Raw genomic sequence first — 25,392 nt, 5'->3', positions numbered from 1 at the left:
CACTGGGTCAAAATCCTGGAACTCCCTTCCTAACAGCACCGTGGGTGTACCTACCCCAAATGGACTGCAGCAGTTCAAGAAGGCAGCTCCCCACCACCTTCTCAAGGCCAATTAGGGATGGGCAATAAATGCTGGTCCAGCCAGCGATGCCACATCCCACAAACAAATAAAAAAAGGCCTCCCTTCCTGCCCCCACATCGGCACTTCTGGATTCTTTGTAAACCTGTCAGTGTAATTACACCCTCACCACAGTAGAGGCGCTACAGCTGTGTGGCCAGTGTGACAAGTTTACACAGATAGGTTTTGTTATAAGCATTGCACATGGGAATCTACAATGGTAACATAAAAAATATGGACAAAATGCACAACCTTATAACAGGGACTGAATTTATGTCTGCAAACCCTTGCCCAACTATCGCCCCATCTTCATAATTCCCCATTACCTGAAAACAACCCAGAGTCCTGACTCCTTCTTTGCAACAGCACAAACAATTCACTGGAAGATATCTGGTTAAATAAGTAATGAAATATATATAAGTAATTTCATGCAAATAAACAAACAAATGTAAAAACATTTAAATAATTAAATAAATAGCTCTTGATTAATAAATCCATGATTTAATATTAATGAAATCTTCCTTCTTCCTCTTTGGCCTCCTTATCTCGGGAGACAATGGATACGCGCCTGGAAGTGGTCAGTGGTTTGTGAAGCAGTGCCTGGAGTGGCTATAAAGGCCAATTCTAGAGTGACAGACTCTTCCACAGGTGCTGCAGATAAAATTGTTTGTCGGGGCTGTTACACAGTTGGCTCTCTCCTTGCGCTTCTGTCTTTTTTCCTGCCAACTGCTAAGTCTCTTCGACTTGCCATGCTTTAGCACCGCCTTTATGGTTGCCCGCCAGCTCTGGCGATCGCTGGCAACTGACTCCCACGACTTGTGATCAATGTCACAGGACTTCATGTAGCGTTTGCAGACGTCTTTAAAGCGGAGACATGGACGGCCGGTGGGTCTGATACCAGTGACGAGCTCACTGTACAATGCGTCCTTGGGGATCCTGCCATCTTCCATGCGGCTCACATGGCCAAGCCATCTCAAGCGCCACTGGCTCAGTAGGGTGTACATGCTGGGGATGTTGGCCGCCTCGAGGACTTCTGTGTTGGAGATACGGTCCTACCACCTAATGCCAAGGATTCTCCGGAGGCAGCGAAGATGGAATGAATTGAGACGTCGCTCTTGGCTGACGTATGTTGTCCAGGCCTCGCTGCCGTAGAGCAAGGTACTGAAGACACAGGCTTGATACACTTGGGCTTTTGTGTTCTGTGTCAGTGTGCCATTTTCCCACACTCTCTTGGCCAGTCTGGACATAGCAGTGGAAGCCTTACCCATGCGCTTGTTTAATTCTGCATTGAGAGACAGGTTACTGGTGATAGTTGAGCCTAGGTAGGTGAACTCTTGAACCACTTCCAGAGTGTGGTCGCCGATATTGATAGATGGGGCATTTCTGACGTCCTGTCCCATGATGTTCGTTTTCTTGAGGTTGATGGTTAGGCCAAATTCATTGCAGGCAGCCGCAAACCTGTCGATGAGTCTCTGCAGGCACTCTTCAGTGTGAGATGTTAATGCAGCATCGTCAGCAAAGAGGAGTTCTCTGATGAGGACTTTCCGTACTTTGGTCTTTGCTCTTAGACGGGCAAGGTTGAACAACCTGCCACCTGATCTTGTGTGGAGGAAAATTCCTTCTTCTGAAGACTTGAATGCATGTGAGAGCAGCAGGGAGAAGAAGATCCCAAACAGTGTAGGTGCGAGAACACAGCCCTGTTTCACGCCACTCAGGATTGGAAAGGGCTCTGATGAGGCGCCGCTATGCTGAATTGTGCCTTTCATATTGTCATGGAATGAGGTGATGATACTTAGTAGCTTTGGTGGACATCCGATCTTTTCTAGTAGTCTGAAGAGACCACGTCTGCTGACGAGGTCAAAGGCTTTGGTGAGATCAATGAAAGCAATGTAGAGGGGCATCTGTTGTTCACGGCATTTCTCCTGTATCTGACGAAGGGAGAACAGCATGTCAATAGTGGATCTCTCTGCTCGAAAGCCACACTGTGCCTCAGGGTAGACGCGCTCGGCCAGCTTCTGGAGCCTGTTTAAAGCAACTCGAGCAAAGACTTTCCCCACTATGCTGAGCAGGGAGATTCCACGGTAGTTGTTGCAGTCACCGCGGTCACCTTTGTTCTTATAGAGGGTGATGATATTGGCATCACACATGTCCTGTGGTACTGCACCCTCATCCCAGCACAGGCAAAGCAGTTCGTGCAGACCCGCCCACATCTAAGCCCCGCCCCATCATCCAAGCCCCTCCCCCAACAGCCAGATGCCTCTCTGCAGCACAGACCCCGCCCAATGACCTTAGCCCCGCCCCTAACTGCCAGACCCCGCTCTGCAGCACAGACCCCGCCTGCTCAGGCCCCACCCCCCCGCGTCAGCCAAGTCCCGCCCCATCAGCCAGACCCTCTCTCCGTGCAGCACCAATCCCGCCTGCACAGGCCCCGCCCCATCAGCCAGGTCCCGCCCGCACTATCAGCCCCGCCCCTTCTGTCAAATCACGCCCCATCTGCCTGGCCCCGCCTACAGCACAGACCCTTCCCACACAGGCCTCACCCCTTCACGCAGGCCGCGCCCACACGGCCCCGCCCCATCACACAGCGCCTGCCATCAAATGCCCCCGGCCGTCAGTCAGGCCCCGCCTATACATGCCACGCCCATCAGACGGGCCCCACCCACATCAGCCAGGACCACCACCCCACGGCACAGACCCCGCCTACACCGGACCGCCCCATCAGGTAGGCCCCGCCCATACCGAAGGCCCCGCCCTATCTTTCGCTGTCTGTCCCTTGCCCCGTTCGCCTTTGCCGGGAGCCGGAGTTGGTCTGTGGTCGCTCTGTCTCCCCTGCTCCAGGAATCCGGATATTTGGAGTTGATGCCGGTGTCCCCGGGCCGCCTCAGTCGCTGCTGTTCCTCCCTCCTGTTGTGGCTCAGTGTCCGGGCTCGGCATTAACTCGAGTCCGAGGCTTCAGTGCGGCCTCTAGGCCCTGTGTATGTTTGTGTGTGTGTCTGGCTGGCTGAGCCGGCTGTTGCTTCATTGTGTCGGCGGCCCGGGATCTTCCCGCTGTGGGGATTGGAGCAGTTCTCCCTGTGATCAGTCCATTTGTTTTGCTTGCGAGCCCGCGTTGGAAAGGCTGTGATGGGGGAGAGGTAAGAGCCGGCTTTGTGTGGTGAATGTGGAAGGCGGTGGATGGGTGTCGATCAAGCGGGCTGCTTTGACCTGGATGGTGGCAGGGACACACAGTTTAAAAATAAGGGGCAGAGATTGTGGAATCTGTTCAGAGAGCAGTCGAGGCTGGGTCATTGAATATTTCACAGGCGAGTTAGACAGGAGAGTGGAATTGAGGTTAAAATCAGATCAGCCATGATCTTAGTAAATGGCAGAACAGCCTCGATGGGCCGAATGGCCTGCTCCTGATTCAAACGTTCCTATGCTCGTCCTGGATGGTGTCGAGCTTCTTGATCGTTGTCGGAGCTGCACCCCATCCAAACAAGCGGAGAGTATTCCATCACACTCCTGACTTGTGCCTCGTAGATGGCGGACAGGCTTTGGGGAGACAGGAGGCGAGTTACTCGCCGCAGGATTCCCAGCCTCTGACCTGCTCTTGTAGCCACGGTGTTTATATGGCTACTCCAGTTCAGTTTCTGGTCAATGGTAGCCCCTAGGATGTTGCTATCAATATCAAAGGAGAGTTGGGGAGTGAGGGATGGGCATTGATAGGTGAGTTAGGGAATTCGGAGAGTGGGCTAAATACCTTAGTTCCCTGACTTTTGAATTTTAAAAAATTCCATATCGAAGGACGCGTATGTTTCTACAGGAGGGCACGTTGATACTGGGAGTCAGTCAACATTACTTGTTCATAATAGTAATTTTTGCTGAAAACTTTTTTCCCCAGCTTTGATTTAAAATGTATACGTAATCCTGGTCTTTATAAATGAAGGTAGGAATAAGGAGCAGGCCATTTAAGATTGCGATGAGGAATTTCTTCTCTCAGAGGGTGGTAAATTTTTGGAATTCTCTACCCCAGAGGGCTGTGGAAGCTCAATCATTGAGCATGTTCAAGACATAAATCGATAGATAGCTGGGTACTAATGACATCGAGGGATATGGAGATAGTGCGGGAAAGTGGCATTGAGGTAGATGATCAGCCATGATTTAATTGAATGGTGAAGCAGACTTGATGGGCTGAGTGGTCTACTCCTGCTCCTATGTTCCTAGCATAGAGTACAAAACCAAGGAGGTTTTGGTGAACCTTTATAAAACACTGGTTCGACCTCAGCTGGAGTATTGTGTCCCGTTCTGGGTACCACTCTTTAGGAAGGATTTAAAAAAAAGAAAGGTTTGCATTTATATAGCACTTTTCATGATCACCGGACTTCTCAAGTGCTTTACAATACTTTTGAAGTGTAGTCACTGTTGTAATGTAGGAAACACAGCTGCCAATTTGTGCACAGCAAGCTCCCACAAATAGCAATGTGATAATGACCAGGTAATCTGTTTTTTTGTGGTGTTGATTGAGGGATAAATATTGGCCAGGATACTGGGGAGAACTCCCCTGCTGCTCTTCGAAATCGTGCCATGGGATCTTGTACATCCACCTGAGCAAGCAGATGGGGGCTCTCCGTTTTTTTTTAGAATTAGAATATTACAGCGCAGTACAGGCCCTTCGGCCCTCGATGTTGCGCCGATCATCTGACCTACACTATTCCATTTACATCCATATGTCTATCCAATGACCACTTAAATGTCCTTAAAGTTGGCGAGTCTACTACTGTTGCAGGCAGGGCGTTCCACGCCCCTACTACTCTCTGCGTAAAAGACGTTTTAACGTCTCAACCAAAAGACGACATCTCCAACAACGCAGCACTCCCTCAGTACTGCACTGGCACGTCAGCCTTGATTTTTGTGGTCAAGCCCTGGTGTGGGACTTGAACCTAGAACCTTCTGATCCAGAGGCAAGAGTGCTACCAACTGAGCTGACACCTGATGTGAAGGCCTTAGGAGCAGGAGTAGGCTATTTGGCCCTTCGAGCCAGCTCCACCGTTTGATAAGATCATGGTTGATCTGATTGTGGTCTCAACTCCACTTTCCTGTCTGCCCCCCATAACAAAAACGAAAAGTGCTGGAAATACTCAGGTCTGGCAGCATCTGTGGAGAGCGAAGCAAAGTTAACGTTTGTCTGCCCCCCCATAACACTTGACACCCTTCTCTATCAAAAATCTAACTTGGCTTTGAATAAATTCAATGACCGAGCATCCACTGCTTTCTGGGGAAGAGAGTTTCAGAGACTAATGACCCCCGAGAGAAAAATATTCTCCTAATCTCCAGTTTAAAAGGGAGGCCTCTTTATTCTTAGACTGTGTCCCCTAGTTCTTGTCTCCCCACAAAAGGAAACATCCTCCTGGTATCCTCTATCAAGACCCCTCAGCATCTTGTGTTTCAATAACCTCTCATTCTTCTAAACTACAACGGGTAAAGGCCCAACCTGTTCAACCTTTCTTCATAAGGTAAACCTTCATCCCAGGAATGAGTCGAGTGAACCTTCTTGGAACTGCTTCTAATGCAATGATATCCTTTTTCAAATAAGGAGACCAAAACTATACACAGTACACCAGATGTGGTCTCACCAAGGGCCTGTACAGCTGCAGTAAAACTTCCCTACTTTTATATTCCATTCCCCTTGCAATAAATGACAATATTCCATTCGCCTTCCTAATCACTTGTAGTATCTGCATGCTAACTTTTTGTGAATCATGTACCAGAACACCCAGATCCCTCTTTAACGCAGAGTTCTGCAATCTCTCTCCATTTAAATAGAATACCGCATTTATATTCTTTCTGCCAAAGTGGACAAGTTCACATTTTCCCACATTGTACTCCATCTGCCAAATTTTTGTCCACTCACTTTAACCTATCTATATCCCTTTGTAGAATCTCTACCTCCTCTTGACAACTTACTTTCCTTCCTGTCTTGGTGTCATTGGCAAATTTAGCAAGCATATATTCACTCCCTTCATTCAAATCACTTAGATTATAAATATTTCAGGCCTCAGCACTGATACCTGTGGCATTGCACTAGTTGCAAACTGAAAATGCCCCATTTATTCTTATTCTCTGCTTCCTGTTAGCCAACCAGTCCTTTATCCATGCTAATATGTTGCCCCCTATACCATGCACTCTTATTTTGTGTTGTAACCTTTAATGTGGCACCTTATCGATTGCATTTTGGAAATCCAAGTATATCACATCCACTGGTTCCCCTTTATCCACATTGCATGTTACTTTCTCAAAGAACTTAAAAAAATTAAACACAATTTCCCTTTCACAAAACCATGTTGACTCTGCTTGATCCCATTATGATTTTCTAAGTATCCTGCTATAAACTGCTTAATAATGGATTCTAGTAATTTCCCTATGACAGATGTTAGGTTAACTGGCCTATAGTTCCCTGCTTTCCATCTCCCTACCTTTCTTGAATAAATTGTTGCATCTGCGATTTTCCAATCTGCTGGGATCCTTCCAGAATCTAACGCATTTTAGAAGATTATAACCAATACCTTTACTGTCTCTGCAGCCACTTTTTTTTTTTAAGACCTTCGATGCAGGCCGTCTGGTCCTGGGGACTTGTCAGCCTTTAGGTCTAATACTTTTCTCAGTACCTTTTCCCTGGTGGTGGTAATTGTTTTCAGTTCCTCCCTCCATTTTGCCTCTTGATTTTCAAGTATGTTTTGGGGAAGTTTTCCAAGTCTTCTCCAGTGAAGACAGACACAAAATACCCGTCAAATGGCTGCCGCCATTTCCTTGATTTCCATTACTAATTCCCAGCTTCGTTTTCACTACTCTTCTCCTTTTTAAATATTTGTTGAAACTCACTATCTGTTTTTATATTTCTAGTTAGCTTTCTGTCATACTCTAATTTCTCCCTCTTTTTTTAATCATCTCTTGCTGTTTCTTAAAATACGTCCAGTCTTCTTAGGGAGAATGGTTCCAGGGATGAGGAGCTTCAGTTACATGGATAAATTGGAGGAGTTGGGGCTGTTCTCCTTGGAGAAGAGAAGGTTGAGAGGAGATTTGATAGAGGGGTTCAAGATCATGACGAGTCGGGACATAGAGAAAAACTGTTGGCATTGGTGGGAGGATTGAGAACCAGAGGACACCGATTTAAGGTAATCGGCAAAAGAAGTCATGGCAACATGAGGAAAAAGTTTTTCATGCAGCGAGTGGTTAGGATCTGGAATGCACTGCCCAATAGTGTGGTGGAGCCAGATTCAATCATAGATTTCAAAAGGGAATTGGATAATTATTTGAAGAGAAAAGAATTTGCAAGGCACGGGACTGAGTGAGTTGCTCTTGCAGAGAGCCAGCACAGACACAATGGGCCGAATGGCCACCTTCTGTGCTGTAATAATTCTCTGGTTCTATGAACTTCGTTACCTTTTACTCCTGACTTCCTCATTTTGAATTGTGACCCCTGGGATTTGAAAGCTTTCTCCCCTTTGATTCTCTCCCTGCTTCTGCTGTTCTTGTTCATAAAGTATGATGGGATGATTTACACATATATAAAACACCTTGAGAACTTCCCAAAAGATTTTTCAGAGATGCAATCAAATAAAAATGGACAGAGGTGGAGAGATTAGGAGGGGTGACAAACTGCTAGGTCAAAGGGATGGGGTGTGAGGAGAGCGAGGTAGAGAAGTTAAGGGAGGGAATTCCAGAGCTGAGGGCCCAGGCAGCAGAAGGCACAGCCACCAATGATGGGACAAAAGTAAATGGGGAGGAGAACACTGATTCTGGGGTGGGGGTGATTGTAAGTCTTCGAGAGAAGAAATAGGGAGTGGGGGGGGGGAGATGGGGGGTGGGGGTGAAGGCATTTAAACACGAGATTGAGAAGTTTTAAATGAGACATTGGCAGACTGGGAGCCAATGTAGTTCAGTGAGCACAGGAGGTGATGGGTGAAAGGGATTTGGTGTGACTTAGGGTACGGGCAGCAGAGTTTTGGATGAGCTGCAGTTTCTGATGGAGGGTGGGAGATAGGAGATCAGTCAGGCCTCACTTATTAGACCTACAGATTAACTTCATTTACCTTGTTGTCGCATGTGGGACACGGTTCTTGTGTTTGTCTAGATCGCAACAATGCTTCTGTACGATTGCAAAGTCATTCAACGTCTGAAGTGCTTCTTCAAGTCACTTCCATGCCTTGATGTGCCACTGTGCTTAATCCCTTGTTGCAATGTCAGCTCCTGTATATGAACAGTACACAACGATATTGTGGAAAATAACAGTTTATAGGGTAACATTGACATGGATAGAAGATTGGCTAGCTAACAGGAAACAGTGAGTAGGTGTAAATGGGTCATTTTGTGGTTGGCAAGATGTAATGCCGCAGGGGGTCTCAACTTTTTACAATTTATATAAATGACTGAGATGAAGGGACTGAAGGTATGGTTGCTAAATTTGCTGATGACAGAAAGATAGGGAGGAAAGTAAGTTGTGAAGAGGACATAAGGAGGCCACAAAGGGATATAGATAGGTTAAGTGAGTGGGCAAAGACCTGGCAAATGGAGTATAATGTGGAAAAGTGTGAAATTGTCAATTTTGATAGGAAGAATAAAAAAGGTTATCTAAATGGTGAGAGATTGCAGAGCCCTGAGATGCAGAGGGATCTGGGTGTCCGAATGTATGAATCGCAAAAGCTTAGTATGTAGGTACAGCACGTAATTAAGAAAAGTAATAGAATGTTATCGGCTATTGCGAGGGGAATTGAATACAAAAGTAGGGAGGTTATGCTTCAGTTATACATGGCATTGGTGAGACCACATCTGGAGTACTGTGTACAGTACTGGTCTCCTTATTTAAGGAAGGATGTAAATGAGTTGGAGGCAGTACAGAGAAGGTTTACTAGACTAATACCTGGAATGGACAGGTTGTCTCATGAGGAAATGTTGGACAGGCTAGGCTTGTATCTGCTGGAGTTTAGAAGAGTAAGAGGCAACTTGATTGAAACGTATAAGAACCTGAGGGGCTTTGACAGGGTGGATGTGGAAAGGATATTTCCCTTTGTGGGAGAATCTCAAACTAGGGGTCACTATTTAAAAATAAGGGGTCGCCCATTGAAGACAGAGATGAGGAGAAATTTTTTCTCAGAGGGTCATGTCTTTGGAATTCTCTTCCTCAAAAGGCAGTGGAAGCAGAGTCTTTGAATATTTTAAAGGCAGAGGTAGATAGATTCTTGATAAGCAAGGGGGGTGGAAGGTTATCGGGGGTAGGCAAGAATGTGGAGTTGAGGTTACAATCGGATCAGCCATGATCTTATTGAATGGTGGAGCAGGCTCGAGGGGCCGAGTGGCCGACTCCTGCTCCTCATTCATATGGTCGTATGTACGGACAACTGGTGAAAGGGAACAATTTACTCTTGCCTGTACTGCTTGGATGTGATTGGCTCCTGTACATGTACAGCGCACGCTGGAATGATTCACCGCCGTCTGCTACCTGCATTTATAGAACGCCACTTGTGTCAGAACACCGCAAAGGTGCAGCACAGTGACTGTTCTGTAGGCGAATAGGACAGCCAGGTGGTACACAACAAGATCCCACAAATAAAACGACGACTGACCAGGTCTGAATTTTTGATTGTGTGATTGCGATGATTACAGACCTGGACGTCCTGCTCTCTGAATTGTGTCCTGGGGTATTAATGACTACCTGTTGCAGAGGGACACAGAGTTTAATATCTCATCCAAAAGATGGTACTTCCGACAGTGCGGCGCTCCCTCAGTACTGACCCGCCGACAGTGCGGTGCTCCCTCAGTACTGACCCACCAACAGTGCAGCACTCCCTCAGTACTGACCCTCCGACAGTGCGGCGCTCCCTCAGTACTGACCCACCGACAGTGCAGCTCTCCCTCAGTACTGACCCTCCGACAGTGCGGCGCTCCCTCAGTACTGACCCTCCGACAGTGCAGCACTCCCTCAGTACTGACCCACCGACAGTGCAGCTCTCCCTCAGTACTGACCCTCCGACAGTGCGGCGCTCCCTCAGTACTGACCCTCCGACAGTGCGGCGCTCCCTCAGTACTGACCCTCCGACAGTGCGGCGCTCCCTCAGTACTGACCCTCCGACAGTGCGGCGCTCCCTCAGTACTGACCCTCCGACAGTGCGGCGCTCCCTCAGTACTGACCCTCCGACAGTGCGGCGCTCCCTCAGTACTGACCCGCCGACAGTGCGGTGCTCCCTCAGTACTGACCCACCAACAGTACGGCGCTCCCTCAGTACTGACCCACCGACAGTGCAGCTCTCCCTCAGTACTGACCCTCCGACAGTGCGGCGCTCCCTCAGTACTGACCCGCCGACAGTGCGGTGCTCCCTCAGTACTGACCCACCAACAGTATGGCGCTCCCTCAGTACTGACCCACCGACAGTGCAGCTCTCCCTCAGTACTGACCCTCCGACAGTGCGGCGCTCCCTCAGTACTGACCCACCGACAGTGCAGCACTCCCTCAGTACTGACCCTCCGACAGTGCGGCGCTCCCTCAGTACTGACCCACCGACAGTGCAGCTCTCCCTCAGTACTGACCCTCCGACAGTGCGGCGCTCCCTCAGTACTGACCCTCCGACAGTGCGGCGCTCCCTCAGTACTGACCCACCGACAGTGCAGCACTCCCTCAGTACTGACCCTCCGACAGTGCGGCGCTCCCTCAGTACTGACCCACCGACAGTGCAGCTCTCCCTCAGTACTGACCCTCCGACAGTGCGGCGCTCCCTCAGTACTGACCCTCCGACAGTGCAGCACTCCCTCAGTACTGACCCACCGACAGTGCAGCTCTCCCTCAGTACTGACCCTCCGACAGTGCGGCGCTCCCTCAGTACTGACCCTCCGACAGTGCGGCGCTCCCTCAGTACTGACCCTCCGACAGTGCGGCGCTCCCTCAGTACTGACCCTCCGACAGTGCGGCGCTCCCTCAGTACTGACCCTCCGACAGTGCGGCGCTCCCTCAGTACTGACCCTCCGACAGTGCGGCGCTCCCTCAGTACTGACCCTCCGACAGAGCGGCGCTCCCTCAGTACTGACCCTCCGACAGTGCGGCACTCCCTCAGTACTGACCCATCAACAGTGCAGCACTCCCTCAGTACTGACCCTTTGACACTGCAGCACTCCCTCAGTGCTGTCCCCCCCACCGCGGTGTTGCCCTGCCCCCCACCCCCACTTGCGGTGCTGCCCTTCCCCCCCCCCCCCTCCCCCCTGCAGTGCTGCCCTGCCAATCCACCCCCCCCGCTTTGCTGCCCTGCCCACCCCCCCCTGCGGTGCTGCCCTGCCCCCCCCCCACCCCCCGGCGGTGCAAACCCTTCCCCCCCCCCCCCCCCCCCGCAGTGCAACCCTGCCCCACCCCACCCCCCGCCCCCCCTGCAGTGCAACCCTGCCCCACCCCCACTCCCCCCTGTGGTGCAACCCTGACCCCCCCCCCCCTTGCAGTGCAACCCTGACCCCCCCCCCCCACATGCGGTGCAACCCTGCCCCCCCTGCCCTCTGCGGTGCAACCCTGCCCCCCCCCGCTGTGTAGCCCTCCCTCGACGCTGTCCCTCCGGCGGTGCAGCACTCCCACAGTACTGCACTAGATGTGCTGTGACTGTATAATGGAGCTGGTGTTCTTTCGCCAATCACTGAGTTCTAAATCCTTTTATTTGTTTTAATCTCCAGGCTGCTTCCTATGTTCCTGCCACTGGATAAAGACCCAGTGCTGCTGCGGCTCAGGTTCACAGCTTTGGCTGTTGGCACCGTGATGTGCCCGCTCTTTGGCTTCCTCTTCTGCATTGTTTGGTCTGTGCTTTTTAACTTCGAGGACACAACAGCGACACACTGCAAGGTGAGGGTTGATGGGGTGGGACTGCCGCAGTGGTCCATTTTTTTGTGTGTTTGTGTGCAGGGGCTGTGGAGAAAGAGTGAAGAACTTGCACTTAGGTTGCATGGAATTACGTAGAATTTACAACACAAACAGGCCAATCGAGCCAACTGGTCTGTGCCAGTGTTTATGCTCCACAAAAGCCTCCTCCCAACTCCTCCTCCTCACCCTATATCCTTCTATTCCTTCTCTCTCGTGTTTATCCAGCTTCCCATTAAATGTATCTATACTGTTCACCTCAACCACTCCTTGTGGTAGTGAGTTCCACATTCTCCCCACTCTCTGGGTAAAGAAGTTTCTTCTGAATTCCCTGTTGGATTTATTAGTGACTATCTGATATTTATGGCCCGTAGTTCTGGTCTCCCTCACAAGTGTACACATCATCTCTGTGTCTACCCTACTGAGCCTATAATATTTTTTAAATCAGGACACCCGAAGGGCCTTTCGTGATCTCAGGACATCCCAAAGCACTTTCCAGCCAATGAGGTACTTGTTTGAAGTGTAGTCACTGTGTTACGCCCACCAAAGCCCCCAATCAAAATATACGATTCTGATTGTGTTTGGAGAAATGCCCTGTTAATTCAATCCCGCCCCTCCACAGATTAAAGAAAGATCCAGCCAAGTTGTACCATCGTTTAACCACTGAATGAAGCTAACCAAACCAAGTGTCTTTCAGTCAACAAGTTCACTGTTTAATTAGAAAAATGAAATTCTTAAACACCACTAAGATATAAACAACATTTAAATTCGAAAAAATTCGTGTCCTTGCAGACTTGCGTTCCTGCCAGATGTGGAACATTCCAAGGTTGCTTGAAGTCCTCATAGTTGTCTGATGGGGGAAAAAAGATCTTCAACAGTAGAACAGTCCGTAGTCTAATCTAGAAGTCGAAATTGTTGCTTTCCTTCTCCAGCAATGAATTTCAACAATTAACAACTTGCAAACACTTTTTAATGAATCAATTTGGCTTTAGAATTTTTGAGGAATAAAAGATTGTCACAGTCGAATACAAAAGCAAAATACTGCGGATGCTGGAAATCTGAAACAAAAACGAAATGCTGGAACCACTCAGCAGGTCTGGCAGCATCTGTGGAAAGAAAAGCAGAGTTAACATTTCGGGTCAGTGACCCTTCTTCGGAACTGACAAATATTAAAAATGTCACAGGTTATAAGCAAGTGAGGTGGGGGTGGGGAAAGAGATAACAAAGGAGAAGGTGTAGATTGGACAAGGCCACATAGCGAACCAAAAGGTCATGGAGCAAAGGCAAACAATATGTTAATGGTGTGTTGAAAGACAAAGCATTAGTACAGAAAAGGTGTTAACGGACTGAATATTGAACAGCAAGTGCAAACATGAAAAAAAACAGTGGGTAAGCAAACTAAACAAACTAAGATGAAATGAAATAAATGCAAAAAAAAGGTTGTAAAAAATGTAAAAAAGAAAAAACAACTAAAAATGAAAGTAAAATGGGGGGCTGTCATGCTCTGAAATTATTGAACTCAATGTTCAGTCCGGCAGGCTGTAGTGTGCCTAATCGGTAGATGAGATGCTGTTCCTCAAGCTTCTGTTGATGTTCACTGGAACGCTGCAGCAATCCCAGGACAGAGATGTGAGCATGAGAGCAGGGGGGAGTGTTGGAATGGCAAGCAATCGGAAGCTCAGGGTCCTGCTTGCGGACTGAGCGGCGGTGTTCCGCAAAGCGGTCACCCAGTCTGCGCTTGGTCTCCCCAATGTAGAGGAGACCACAGTCTAACTTGCCTTCCTTCAGTTTAAATTATCAGAGATCTCTGTTTTAGAGAGAATAATAAATAAACAGACTAAATTCTCTTCCTTCAGTTTAAATGGCCTGAGAGCGCTCCTTTCAGGTACTAACACATAGCTGTCTCTCTGTTTCTCTGAGTTAGAACAGTTTGTTTCCACTATAAGCCAGTTCAGAATTAAATTGTAACGATGTATCTCTCGATCTCTGGTCCTGAATGGCTGTATCCCGGGCAATGAGAATGTACTCTTTGACTCAGTTTCTAGGGCTTATTGCCTTAAAGCAGTATGGTTCCTTTTCCAGCCTTAAAGGCATACTGCATTCTTCCCAGAAAAAAAAACTACAGGATCATAACAACTGTTATAATGTAGAATCATAGGATCATAACAGAACAGAGGGAGGCCATTTGGACCATTGTATCTGTGCCTGCTCTCTGTAAGAACAACTTGGTTAGTCCCATTCCCCTGCCTTTTCTATGTAGCCCTGCAAATCTTTTCAGATAATTATCCAATTCCCTGTTGAAAGCCACGATTGAATCTGCCTCCACCACACTCCCAGGCAGTGCATTCCAGATCCTAACCACTCACTGAACCTGCCTCCACCACACTCTCAGACAGTGCATTCCAGATCCTAACCACTCACTGAACCTGCCTCCACCACACACTCAGACAGTGCATTCCAGATCCTAACCACTCACTGAACATGCCTCCACCACACTCTCAGACAGTGCATTCCAGATCCTAAACACTCACTGAACCTGCCTCCACCACACTCTCAGACAGTGCATTCCAGATCCTAAACACTCACTGAACCTGCCTCCACCACACTCCCAGGCAGTGCATTCCAGATCTGCACCACTCTGCATTAAAAAAAGTTTTTCCTCCTATTGCCATTGCTTCTTTTGCCAATTACTTTAAATTTTGATTTTGAACAACTGTATCAAATCTCTCCATCTCCTCTAAGGAGAACAGCCCTGCTTTTGCCAGTCTGTCCTCGGAACTGAAGTTCCTCAACCCTGCAACCGTTCTCATGAATCATTTTTGCACCTTTTGTAATGCCTTCACATTCTTCCTTAAGTGTGGTACCCACAATACTGCAGTTGAGGCAAACCAGTGTTTTATAATGGGTTCATCATAACTTCCTTGCTTTTGTACTCTATGCCTCTGTTTATAAAGCCCAGGATCCCCTATGCCTTTTTAACCACTTTCTCAACTCGCCCTGCCACCTTCAGTGATTTGAGCGCATATACCCCCTCTTTGTCTCTTTGTTCCTGCACCCACTTCAAAATTGTTTCAAAAGATCATAAGAAATAGAAGCAGGAGTAGGCCATTCGGCCCCTTGAGCCTGCTCCACCATTTAACAAGATCATGGCTGATCTGATTGTGGCCTTAATTCCACTTTCTTGCCTGCCCCCATCATCCTTGACTCTGTTGTAGATCAAAAATCTGTCCAACTCAGCCTTGAATATATTCAATGACCCAGCCTCCACTACTCACCGGGGAAGAGAATTCCAAAGAATAATGACCTTCAGAAAAGAAATTCCTCCTCATTCAATCTTAAATGGGAGACCCCTTATTTTGAAAGGCTGCGTTTGCTGACAACGCAACCACTAGGTGGCGGAGTACTTGCACATGTGCAAATGCAGGCCCTTCAACTGGAACGTCAGTGTCTGTGACACTCAGGCAGCTGCCAGGATTAAATATGGCGCTGCTCAATTTATCACAAGAAATGCTTATGGCTGGATTGTTCTAGCAAACTAACCGTACATTAAGTTGGATGGAAGCCCAGTAATATGCTACTATGTAGTTATAGGACACTAACTGTAATCCTCAGCTCCATTTAATATTCCAGTAATCCTATTAAATACAAAAGGAATTTTATGATTAAATTTCCATTGGAAGATAGTGAATTGGCACCCAGATCGATGGAAAAGGAAATCGGGCAGAGTATAAAATGTGCTGCCAGTTCATTATTGTGATTTGATTATATGACCAATCAGCACCCGAATGCAGTTACTAGCTCCCGTGCCACTGGTCGCGCTGCCCCCTCGGCAACTCGCTTTCTCCCCCGCCAGGGAAGCGTCGTAGCCTGGAGCTAGCGGCTGGAGGGAGGGCAGGAAAGCGGGAGTCAACGGCCGGAGAGGGGCCTCCCATTCAGCCTCACCCCCTCGGTGCCGCCCCTCCGACAGTGTCGTAACCCCTTGGTGCCACTCTGGATTCTGTGCTCAAATTCCCCGGAGTGGGACTCAAACTGCAACTTTCTGACTCAGAGCCATGGCTGACCACAAATTATGCTTGTGTAGTTGTCTGTGCTTTGTGTGTGTAGTGTGTATGTGTTTATTTGGAAGGTGTGCACAAGTGTGTTCATGTGTATAGAATCTAAGTACTGTATATTTCTGTGAGCTTATTTCACCTTCAATGAATTCTTTGGGCATTGATTGTTATGTGAGCAGCCAGTGTTTAAAGGTAAGTAAGGAAGAGACAGGTTGAATAAAATGGACTGAGGGTTAAATTATGCAGACAGGTTGCATAGTCTAGCCTTGTATTCCCTTGAAGACAGATAATTAAGGAGTGATCTAATGGGGGGTGGGGGGGGGTGGAGGCTGTCGACTGGATATTTCAAAAGTGTGATTGATGGATTTTAGGTAAGGTTTTCAAGGGTTATGGAGCCAAGGCGGGATAGCTAGAGTTAAGATACAACCATGATCTAATTGAACGGCAGAACAGGGTCAAGGGTCTGAGTAGCCTCTTCCTTTTTGAATTCCTAAAAGCAGGAGAAACCTGTTCACATGATGGGCTGTGGGAGTCACTTCCAGGGTTAGTGGTTGAGGCAGAAACTGTGTCAACATTGAAGGTTAGTTTGGAAAGGATGGAGAACAGGGTGGGTGAGAGGTTTCTCCTGCTCTCTGTTCCAAATTTTCTTACATTTAATCTTCTATTGATAGCTCATCGTTGTAGACACCCCAACCACTGGGAACAGGCTGCTTCTATCTACCCAATCCCATCTTTTTACCATTTTAAACACTTGTATTTTTGCTATGCACATAAGGTTTTTTTTTAACATACAAGAAGTCTCAGGAGTAGAGAGAGGGACTCGCTTCACCTAGTGGCCAGTGGCTGCAACTGCATTGTGACAGTTGACATAGCAAAATTGAATGGGAAAAGTTGACATCGCAATTTGCAATGGTGAATGTGGGCTTAAAAGTATGACCTACAATCGGGATTTATGGACGCAAATTCTTGCTTGTCATCCACCCTCTTTAATTTTTCAGGTCCCCAACTACCTCCCATCAATCAGTGCTGCTATTGGAGGGGAGACGCCTCAGCGCTACGTCTGGCGTTTCTGCATCGGGCTGCACTCAGCGCCCCGGCTGCTTGTTGGGGTGGCTTATTGGAACCACTACCGTCGAACCCCCTCGCCTGACCGCTGGTACGGCCCACTGTGCTTCATCAACTTCTGCTCCAACATTCTTGAGAACTTGGCGCTGCTGCTCCTGACTTATGTCTCGTCCACGGAGAATCACTGTGAGTGCACGGACATCGTCCCACCCACATTTGACTACAGGGGTTCCTAGTTTAAGTGTGAACATTACTCTGAGCACACGAATAATGTGGGACTTCCTTCAAGTCTTGTTATTCTTGAGGTGTTAAGTTCCCCTTTCACCGATGCCCCAGTATTAATCGGGAGGGTCTTCGATTACCCGGTATTAATCGGGAGGGTCTCCGATGCTCCGGTATTAATCGGGAGGGTCTCCGATGCTCCGGTATTAATCGGGAGGGTCTCCGATGTCCCGGTATTAATCGGGAGGGTCTCCGATGTCCCGGTATTAATCGGGAGGGTCTCCGATGTCCCGGTATTAATCGGGAGGGTCTCCGATGCCCCGGTATTAATCAGGGGAAGGGGGTGCTCAACGCTCTGTTACACTGTTCCACCCCGATCATGCCTGTTTGTGTCATTACAGGGGTTCATGAGAAGGCTTTTATTACCTTCATGGGATCGTCAATGCTCCATATGATCCTCACCTGCGTCATCTGGCAACGGACCAAGAAAAGCACAGTAAGTGCAGAGGTAATCAGTTCTGTTCCTCCATTCATTTCTCTCTCTCTGTCTGTCCAATTAGTGTCATAGAATCATTATGGCACAGAACGAGGCCACTCGGTCCATCGGGTCCATGCTGGCTCTCAGTGGAGCAATCCAGTCAGTCCCACTCCCCCGCTCTACGCCTGTAGCTTTGCAAGTTTATTTGCAAGTGCCCATTCAGTTTCCATTTGAATTCATTAATCGTCTCAGCTTCCATCACCCTTGTAGGTAGAGAGTTCCAGGTCATTACCACTCACTGCATTAAAAAAAGTTGTTCCTCAGATTTCCCTGCATCTCTTGCCCAAAACCTTCTAACGTGTGTCCCCCAGTCCTTAAACCATCAGCTAATGGGAACATTTTTCTTTCTCTACCTTATCTAAATCTGTCAAAATCTTAAACACCTATATCAAATCTTCCCTCAATCTCCTTTGCTCCACGGAGAACAACACCAGCTTCTCCAACCTAACCTTGTAGCTAAAATCCACCACCCCCCCACCCCCCCCACAATCCCTGGAACCATTCTGGTAAATCTCCTCTGCATCCTCTCAAGTATCCTCGCATCCTTCCTAAAGTGTGGTGACCAGAACTGGATGCAATGCTCTAGTTGGGGCCTAACCAGAGCTTTATAAAGGTTCAGCAAAACTTCCCTGCTTTAGTACTCAATGCCTCTATTTATGAAGCCCAGGATCCCATATGCTTTGCTAACCACTCTCTCAATATGTCCTGCCACCTTCAAAGCTCGATGCACATGCACCCCCAGGTCCCTCTGTTCCTGCACACTCTAGAACTGTGCAGTTCAGTTTATATTGCCACTCCCTGTTTCTTCTGCCAAAATGCATTGCCTGACAATTGTCAGTATTAAATTGCATCTGCCATTTCTCTGCCCATTCTGCTAGCCTATCTATGTTCTGTTGCAGGCAGTTCATATCATCCTCACAGTCTGCACACCTCCAAATTTGGTGTCATCTGCAAATTTTGAAATTTTACTCAGTATTCCAATATCCAAGTCATTTACACATACTTTAAAAAAAAAAAATGGTCCCAGCACTGGGGGACACCACTGTCTACCATTCTCCAGTCTGAAAAACAACCATTTTCTACGACTCGCTGTTTTCTGCCCTTAAGCCAATTTTTTTTATCCTTCTATCCCAAGAGCCACCCACCCTCCTCCTCTAACCATAAAAAAAGGACTCTGGTGTGTTGATAAGGTAAGCTTTTTATTTAGGAAGTTCTGTCCGTTGGATTGCTAACCTAACAAGTTTTGACTTTTTGTTTTTTTTGGTTTTTCAGTAGATTTGTTGGGAATTTGGAATAGTGGGAATGGAGGTTAAGGCAGTTGCATGTTCCTCCTGCAGAATGTGGGAGGTAAGGGTCGCCAAGAGTGTCCCTGCTGACTGCATCTGTGGGAAGTGCACCCAACTCCAGCTCCTCGAGAACCGCGTTAGGGAACTGGAGCTGGAGCTGGATGAACATCGGATCATTCGGGAGGCGGAGGAGGTTATTGAGAGGAGTTATGGGGAGGTAGTCACACCTCAGGTAAAAGAAGTAGGTAGATGGGTTATCGTCAGGGGAAGGAGAGGGAACCAGCAGGCAGTGCAGGGATCCCCTGTGGCCGTTTCCCTCAACAACAGGTATACCGTTTTGGATACTGTTGCGGGGGACGACTTACCAGGGGTAAGCAATGGGGTACAGATATCTGGCACAGAGTCTGTCCCTATTGCTCAGAAGGGAAGGGGGAAGAGGAGCAGAACATTAGTCATTGGGGACTCCATAGTTAGGGGAACAGATAGGAGGTTCTGTGGGAACGAGAGAGACTCACGGTTGGTATGTTGCCTCCCAGGTGCCAGGGTTCGTGATGTCTCGGATCGTGTTTTTGGGATCCTTAATGGGGAGGGGGAGCAGCCCCAAGTCGTGGTCCACATAGGCACCAACGACATAGGTAGGAAGAGAGATGGGGATTTAAGACAGAAATTTAGGGAGCTAGGGTGGAAGCTTAGAGCGAGAACAAACAGAGTTGTTATCTCTGGGTTGTTGCCCGTGCCACGTGATAGCGAAGCGAGGAATAGGGAGAGAGAGGAGTTGAACACATGGCTGCAGGGATGGTGCAGGAGGGAGGGTTTTGGTTTCCTGGATAATTGGGGCTCTTTCTGGGGTAGGTGGGACCTCTACAAACAGGATGGTCTTCACCTGAACCAGAGGGGTACCAATATCCTGGGGGGGAGGTTTGCTAGTGCTCTTCGGGGGGGTTTAAACTAATTCAGCAGGGGAATGGGAACCTAAATTGTAGTGCCAGTGTACAGGATGTTGAGAGTAGTGAGGTCAGGGATATGGTTACAAGGACGCAAGAGGGCACTGGCAAGCAAGAACCTGGTTTAAAGTGTGTCTATTTCAACGCCAGGAGCATCCGGAATAAGGTGGGTGAGCTTGCAGCATGGGTTGGTACCTGGGATCTCGATGTAGTGGCCATCTCGATGTAGTGGCCATTTCGGAGACATGGGTAGAGCAGGGGCAGGAATGGATGTTGCAGATTCCGGGATTTAGATGTTTCAGTAAGAACAGAGAAGATGGTAAAAGAGGGGGGGGTGTGGCATTGTTAATCAAGGAGAGTATTACAGCGACAGAAAGGACGTTTGAGGACTTGGCTACTGAGGTAGTATGGGCTGAGGTTAGAAACAGGAGAGGTGAGGTTACCCTGTTGGGAGTCTTTTATAGACCTCCGAATAGTTCCAGAGATGTAGAGGAAAGGATAGCGAAGATGATTCTCGACAGGGGTGAGAGTAACAGGGTAGTTGTTATGGGGGACTTTAACTTTCCAAATATCGACTGGAAATACTATAGTTCGAGTACTTTAGATGGGTCAGTTTTTGTCCAGTGTGTGCAGGAGGGTTTTCTGACACAGTATGTGGACAGGCCAACCAGGGGCGATGCCACATTGGATTTGGTACTGGGAAATGAACCCGGCCAGGTGTTAGATTTAGATGTAGGTGAGCACTTTGGTGATAGTGATCACAATTCGGTTAGGTTTACCTTAGCGATGGGCAGGGACAGGTATATACCGCAGGGCAAGAATTATAACTGGGGGAAAGGAAATTGTGATGCGATTAGGCAAGATTTAGGATGCGTAGGATGGGGAAGGAAACTGCAGGGGATGGGAACAATCGAAATGTGGAGCTTATTCAAGGAGCAGCTACTGCGTGTCCTTGATAAGTATGTACCTGTGAGGCAGGGAGGAAGTTGTCGAGCGAGGGAGCCGTGGTTTACTAAAGAAGTTGAAGCGCTTGTCAAGAGGAAGAAGAAGGCTTATGTTAGGATGAGACGTGAAGGCTCAGTTAGGGCGCTTGAGAGCTACAAGCTAGCCAGGAAGGATCCAAAGGGAGAGCTAAGAAGAGCAAGGAGAGGACACGAGAAGTCATTGGTGGATCGGATCAGGGAAAACCCTAAGGCTTTCTATAGGTATATCAGGAATAAAAGAATGACTAGAGTTAGATTAGGGCCAATCAAGGATAGTAGTGGGAAGTTGTGTGTGGAATCAGAGGAGATAGGGGAAGTGTTAAATGAATATTTTGCGTCAGTATTTACTGTAGAGAAAGAAAATGTTGTTGAGAATACTGAGATTCAGGCTACTAGGCTAGATGGGATTGAGGTTCACAAGGAGGAGGTGTTAGCAATTTTGGAAAGTGTGAAAATAGATAAGTCCCCTGGGCCAGATGGGATTTATCCTAGGATTCTCTGGGAAGCTAGGGAGGAGATTGCAGAGCCTTTGTCCTTGATCTTTATGTCGTCATTGTCGACAGGAATAATGCCGGAAGACTGGAGGATTGCAAATGTTGTCCCCTTGTTCAAGAAGGGGAGTAGAGACAGCCCTGGTAATTATAGACCTGTGAGCCTTACTTCGGTTGTGGGTAAAATGTTGGAAAAGGTTATAAGAGACAGGATTTATAATCATCTTGAAAAGAATAAGTACATTAGAGATAGTCAGCACGGTTTTGTGATGGGTAGGTCGTGCCTCACAAACCTTATTGAGTTTTTCGAGAAGGTGACCAAACAGGTGGATGAGGGTAAAGCAGTGGATGTGGTGTATATGGATTTCAGTAAGGCGTTTGATAAGGTTCCCCACGGTAGGCTATTGCAGAAAATACGCAAGTATGGGGTTGAAGGTGATTTAGAGCTTTGGATCAGAAATTGGCTAGCTGAAAGAAGACAGAGGGTGGTGGTTGATGGCAAATGTTCATCCTGGAGTTTAGTTACTAGTGGTGTACCGCAAGGATCTGTTTTGGGGCCACTGCTGTTTGTCATTTTTATAAATGACCTGGAAGAGGGTGTAGAAGGGTGGGTTAGTAAATTTGCAGATGACACTAAGGTCGGTGGAGTTGTGGATAGTGCCGAAGGATGTTGTAGGGTACAGAGAGACATAGATAGGCTGCAGAGCTGGGCTGAGAGATGGCAAATGGAGTTTAATGCGGAAAAGTGTGAGGTGATTCACTTTGGAAGGAGTAACAGGAATGCAGAGTACTGGGCTAATGGGAAGATTCTTGGTAGTGTAGATGAACAGAGAGATCTTGGTGTCCAGGTGCATAAATCCCTGAAGGTTGCTAACCAGGTTAATAGGGCTGTTAAGAAGGCATATGGTGTGTTAGCTTTTATTAGTAGAGGGGTCGAGTTTCGGAGCCACGAGGTCATGCTGCAGCTGTACAAAACTCTGGTGAGACCGCACCTGGAGTATTGCGTGCAGTTCTGGTCACCGCATTATAGGAAGGATGTGGAAGCTATGGAAAGGGTGCAGAGGACATTTACTAGGATGTTGCCTGGTATGGAGGGAAGGTCTTACGAAGAAAGGCTGAGGGACTTGAGGTTGTTTTCGTTGGAGAGAAGGAGGAGGAGAGGTGACTTAATAGAGACATATAAGATAATCAGAGGGTTAGATAGGGTGGATAGTGAGCGTCTTTTTCCTCGGATGGTGATGGCAAACACGAGGGGACATAGCTTCAAGTTGAGGGGTGATAGATATAGGACAGATGTGAGAGGTAGTTTCTTTACTCAGAGAGTAGTAGGGGCGTGGAACGCCCTGCCTGCAGCAGTAGTAGACTCGCCAACTTTAAGGGCATTTAAGTGGACATTGGATAGACATATGGATGAAAATGGAATAGTGTAGGTCAGATGGTTTCGCAGGTCGGCGCAACATCGAGGGCCGAAGGGCCTGTACTGCGCTGTAATGTTCTAAAAAAAAAAGAGCCTCAATTTTGCTAACCAGCCTTTTATGTGGTACCTTATCAAATGCTTTCTTAAAATCCATATAAATACCATTCATCAACCTTCTCTGTTACTTCATCAAAAAATTCAATTAGATTAGTGCAGCACAATCTGCCTTTTACAAATCCATACTGGCTATCCTTAATTACCTCAAACCTCTCCATGTGCCTGTTGATTTTTTTTCTGACTGTTTCTAAAATCTTACCCACCACTGAAATGCATTTGACTTGAGTCATTGCCTGTCCTGCTTATAGTCCAAGACATGTGATATAGGAGATGTTGAAAGTTGTTTAACAGCAGGAAACAAAGTATTGGAGTGAATGGGTGGTGCTCATTGTGCAGGTTTGTAAGTGTTATATTCCTTGTTCTCGCAACATTGGGATTAGAGTGCAGGGAGCAGAATCTCAATTTTCTGATGGAACAAAAAGGTTTGACAAAGAATGAGGAGTCTTGTAAAGGATTTCAAGAATTGCAATAGTCCCTCCGGCAGTGCGGCGCTCTCTCAGCGCTGCCCCTCCGGCAGTGCGGCGCTCCCCTCAGCGCTGCCCCTCCGGCAGTGCGGCGCTCCCCTCAGCGCTGCCCCTCCGGCAGTGCGGCGCTCCCCTCAGCGCTGCCCCTCCGGCAGTGCGGCGCTCCCCTCAGCGCTGCCCCTCCGGCAGTGCGGCGCTCCCCTCAGCGCTGCCCCTCCGGCAGTGCGGCGCTCCCCTCAGCGCTGCCCCTCCGGCAGTGCGGCGCTCCCCTCAGCGCTGCCCCTCCGGCAGTGCGGCGCTCCCCTCAGCGCTGCCCCTCCGGCAGTGCGGCGCTCCCCTCAGCGCTGCCCCTCCGGCAGTGCGGCGCTCCCCTCAGCGCTGCCCCTCCGGCAGTGCGGCGCTCCCCTCAGCGCTGCCCCTCCGGCAGTGCGGCGCTCCCCTCAGCGCTGCCCCTCCGGCAGTGCGGCGCTCCCCTCAGCGCTGCCCCTCCGGCAGTGCGGCGCTCCCCTCAGCGCTGCCCCTCCGGCAGTGCGGCGCTCCCCTCAGCGCTGCCCCTCCGGCAGTGCGGCGCTCCCCTCAGCGCTGCCCCTCCGGCAGTGCGGCGCTCCCCTCAGCGCTGCCCCTCCGGCAGTGCGGCGCTCCCCTCAGCGCTGCCCCTCCGGCAGTGCGGCGCTCCCCTCAGCGCTGCCCCTCCGGCAGTGCGGCGCTCCCCTCAGCGCTGCCCCTCCGGCAGTGCGGCGCTCCCCTCAGCGCTGCCCCTCCGGCAGTGCGGCGCTCCCCTCAGCGCTGCCCCTCCGGCAGTGCGGCGCTCCCCTCAGCGCTGCCCCTCCGGCAGTGCGGCGCTCCCCTCAGCGCTGCCCCTCCGGCAGTGCGGCGCTCCCCTCAGCGCTGCCCCTCCGGCAGTGCGGCGCTCCCCTCAGCGCTGCCCCTCCGGCAGTGCGGCGCTCCCCTCAGCGCTGCCCCTCCGGCAGTGCGGCGCTCCCTCAGTACGGCACTAGGATTGTCGGTCCGGATTTTGTGCTGAAGTCTCTGGAGTGGGGCTTGAACCCGCATCCTTCTGACTCGGAGGCGATGGTGTTATCCACTGAGTCATGCATGACAGCCTAATGTTACTTCATAACAGTGGCGCAGTGGTTAGCACCGCAGTCTCACAGTCCAGCGACCCGGGTTCGGTTCTGGGTACTGCCTGTGTGGAGTTTGCAAGTTCTCCCCGTGACCGCGTGGGTTTCCGTCGGGTGTTCCAGTTTCCTCCCACATACCAAAGACTTGCAGGCTGATAGGTAAATTGGCCATTGTAAAAAAAAAAAAAATTGCCCTTAGTGTTGGTAGGTGGTAGGAGAATTGAGGGAAGGTGGGGATGTGGTAGGGAATATGAGATTAATGTAGGATTAGTATAAATGTGTGGTTGATGGTCAGCACAGACTCGGTGGGCCGAAGGGTCTGTTTCAGTGCTGTATCTCTCTATAACCCAGGTTTTTCTAAGTTGTGTGTGTGATCTGTGAGGAGGAGAGTCAGCACAATTCCTGGGGCACAGATGTTGTGAGCTACCCAAGGAGAACAGTCCCAGTGTTGCAGCTGATAGTTTTTATTGGAGCACCTTCATTGGAGACCCCTTGGAGTTGAATCAGCCAAATTTCTTTTGGGTTGTAGTTCACAAGACTGCCATCGGAGGGTTGCATTGAGCCACTTTAGAGGAAGGGAGCAGTTCTTGTTTTATGAAGGACTCCATATTTGCCTCTCCCTGTGTACTGGGTAGGTGGGGTGTGTGCGTGTGCTGTGATGTGTGATTATTGCTGTAATCCTGTCTTACAAACCTCCAGCACCCACCATTGT

General features: G+C 49.0%; 1 protein-coding gene across 2 annotated transcripts in view; it reads left to right on the top strand.

The window, feature by feature from the left end:
- Positions 1–2,873: 2,873 nt before the first annotated feature.
- pgap2 (post-GPI attachment to proteins 2) overlaps positions 2,874–25,392 on the top strand; it is a 58,123-nt gene continuing 35,604 nt past the window's right edge. Inside the window, exons 1-4 of one of the 2 annotated variants that reach the window (XM_068032995.1) lie at positions 2,874–3,251; positions 11,800–11,965; positions 17,031–17,283; positions 17,721–17,815. In XM_068032995.1, coding sequence (XP_067889096.1) covers positions 3,241–3,251; positions 11,800–11,965; positions 17,031–17,283; positions 17,721–17,815 — 525 coding nt within the window. In that variant the 5' untranslated portion in view covers positions 2,874–3,240. Of the gene's footprint in view, positions 3,252–11,799; positions 11,966–17,030; positions 17,284–17,720; positions 17,828–25,392 lie in introns of both variants that reach the window. The other variant, XM_068032994.1, reaches the window with a different exon arrangement.

Source organism: Heterodontus francisci, chromosome 6, assembly GCF_036365525.1.
Source record: "Heterodontus francisci isolate sHetFra1 chromosome 6, sHetFra1.hap1, whole genome shotgun sequence".
In the NCBI taxonomy this organism is placed as follows: Eukaryota; Metazoa; Chordata; class Chondrichthyes; order Heterodontiformes; family Heterodontidae; genus Heterodontus; species Heterodontus francisci.
The sequence above is the reverse complement of the archived record's forward strand: the minus strand, read 5'-3'. Positions and strand labels throughout refer to the sequence as shown.